The sequence below is a fragment of the Setaria viridis genome, chromosome 5 (genome assembly GCF_005286985.2).
Source record: "Setaria viridis chromosome 5, Setaria_viridis_v4.0, whole genome shotgun sequence".
NCBI lineage: Eukaryota > Viridiplantae > Streptophyta > Magnoliopsida > Poales > Poaceae > Setaria > Setaria viridis.
Window position 1 is genome coordinate 29,427,785 of NC_048267.2, and position 2,484 is coordinate 29,430,268.

At 60.3% G+C, this 2,484-nt stretch overlaps 1 protein-coding gene across 1 annotated transcript; it reads left to right on the forward strand.

Moving 5' to 3' along the window:
- The first annotated feature begins 27 nt into the window (after window positions 1–27).
- On the forward strand, window positions 28–688 carry LOC117855151 (late embryogenesis abundant protein Lea14-A). Its single transcript, XM_034737441.2, has 2 exons — window positions 28–305; window positions 439–688. The coding sequence occupies exons 1-2, from the start codon at window positions 28–30 to the stop codon at window positions 686–688; spliced, it is 528 nt and encodes a 175-aa protein (XP_034593332.1).
- Window positions 689–2,484: the final 1,796 nt, after the last annotated feature.

The window sequence follows — 2,484 nt, forward strand, 5'->3', positions numbered from 1 at the left end:
CCATCCAATCCCCCATTCCCCTTCAACATGAGCGCGGCAGAGGAGGAGCAGAGGTCATCCGCAACCGGTGGGGAGGAGGAGAGGCGCGGCGGCGGTCTGGTGTCAGGCCTGGTGGATAAGGCCAAGGGGTTCGTGGCGGAGAAGGTGGCGAAGATCCCCAAGCCCGAGGCGTCGTTGGAGCGCGTCTCCTTCCAGAGCGTCAGCCGCCAGGGCATCGAGCTGCATAGCCACATCGATGTCAACAACCCCTACTCGCATCGCATCCCCATCTGCGAGGTCACCTACACCTTCAAGAGCGCCGGCAAGTACGTCATGGCCACATCCTCATCTCATCGCTTCATACCATTCTTGCTCCCGGCCGTCGTAGTAGGATCATGCATGCTTGTCCGTTCAGGCCTCTGATGGCTCGCTAACACGTACCGTGTGTTCTTGTGGAAGGGTGATCGCGTCGGGCACGATGCTTGACCCCGGGTGGATCGCGGCGAGCGGCAGCACCAAGTTGGAGCTGCCGGTGAAGGTGCCGTACGACTTCATCGTGTCGCTGATGAAGGATCTGGGCGGGGACTGGGACATCGACTATGTGCTGGAGGTCGGCCTCACCATTGACCTCCCGGTCATCGGCACGTTCACCATCCCGCTCACCACCGAGGGCGAGATGAAGCTCCCCACCTTCCGGGACCTGTTCTGATGATTAAAGTAATACATTCATCAAATGTCTCATGGACGAATGTTTTGCCCCCCCCACCCCCACCCCCTCGTCTTAATTTAGTGCTAGATGCATGTATCGCAGGTAACGATAAGGGTTGGGGTTGATTGGAATTTTGTAGCACTATATATATCAGCGATCTTTTTTAGGGCTCATCTGAGATTAGGACACGAAGAAATCAGTGGTACGATCGTTGGGTGGGGATCTCGGGTTCCAAATCCGGGGGCACTGGATGGCGCTCGTTTGTGGTGACTGAAGTAGCAAACAATCTCCTTCCTCCCTCAGCAAGCTTCGACAGTAGTAGTAGCCCGCATTGCCCTGCCGATGGTGGCCTCCACCGCCATCCGCTACCGGCGGAAACCTTGCCGTCCCGCCCTTCTGAACCAATTTGATTGCTCGCCCCAGCCGCCTACCCCACCCACTGGAGGTCCTCCACTGCCCGGCGGACGGCACCCTTGCCATCTCACCTCCGCCCACAACCCGCCTCCTCCGCCGGGCCGGCCACCGTCCCCGGTCATCCCTCTAAGCCCAGACCTCCTCCAACCCCAGTACCGCCAGCCCCGGTCATCCCTCTAAGCCCAAACCTCCTCCAATCCCAGTACCCCTAACCCCGAAACCCACAACCCTGAATCCTAACCTTTCTTCTCCGGTTCCAAGCTGCATGGCAACAACCGACGCCAACAACTTCGCAAGAGAGACGACGACTCGATGGAAGAGAAGATACGGCTGATTTAGGGGGTGTTTGGCAGCACTTCACTCCAGGAAAAATTGCTCCACTGCACCAACTTCAAAAAATTCACAGCCAAACACGTCTAGCTCCAGCAACTTCGGCTCCAGGAAAAAGGTGGAGCAGGGGGTCAGATCCACATTTTTGGTGGAGTACCTCAAGGGGTGCTCCAAAAACTCCCTTTTCAGACCTCCTCATGGAGTTGGGGTTATTTACCCACCATTACCACTAGTTACACAACTTACCACTTTGTTTCTATTTTGCTGAGCCTCACGCGGGCCTATCTTCTTCCTCACACCGCCCCCGACCTCCCGCGTGCCATCGCACCGCCCCCGTCCGCCATGATCGCATTGCCGCCCTGCCCCTGCCCCCTGCGGGGTTGCGTTGCCCCGGTCCCCTGCAGCGCCATGGCCGGCCCGCGCCGTCCCAGCCCGCCATGGCCGCGCTGCCCCTATCCCCTGCGGGGCTGCGCCGTCCCGGACCCCTGCCCCCTGCGGGGCCGTGCCGCCCCAGCCGGCCGCTGCACCGCCACCCCCACCCGTCGGGCCATGGCCTTTGGGGCAATTGGAGTCTGACCCCAGATCGGCGGAGACCTGGCACCTCCTGGGCTCTTGGCCGATAGCCTCCTCCCCCGCGACCGCTCCGGCCTGGCCAACGAGCTGGTCGCGACTGACGGCTCCGATGCTGCCTCGGACCGCTCGTCAGTGGTGATGGAGAGAGACATGCAGCTCCCGAGGTCGCTCACCGCGGCATCGGTGCTGTACTCCTGCTCCTTGGCCTTCTTCACTCCTCGCTCCTCCGTGGAGGGGGTGACATTGGCGACGGGCTTGGGCTCGGCCCTCGACTTAGTGCTCGGCGTCTCAGAGAGCACCTCCTTGACAGTCTCCTCCTCCGGCGACGTCGTCATCGTGGTCCTCGGGTTTGCACCGTCACCTGTCGCCTGCGGGGCTATTAGAAAGAAGAAGGACTAACATGTGGGTCCTACTCACGAGAGAGGAGAGAGGAGAGAAATGAAAGGAGACTGACATGCGGTTGCATTATCAAGGGTATA

Bases quoted from the DNA above. Each gene is read 5' to 3' on its own strand.
- LOC117855151 (XM_034737441.2), top strand. From the start codon at position 28: ATGAGCGCGGCAGAGGAGGAGCAGAGGTCATCCGCAACCGGTGGGGAG. The intron at 306-438 runs GTACGTCATGGC...TTCTTGTGGAAG, and splicing joins ACCTTCAAGAGCGCCGGCAA to GGTGATCGCGTCGGGCACGA.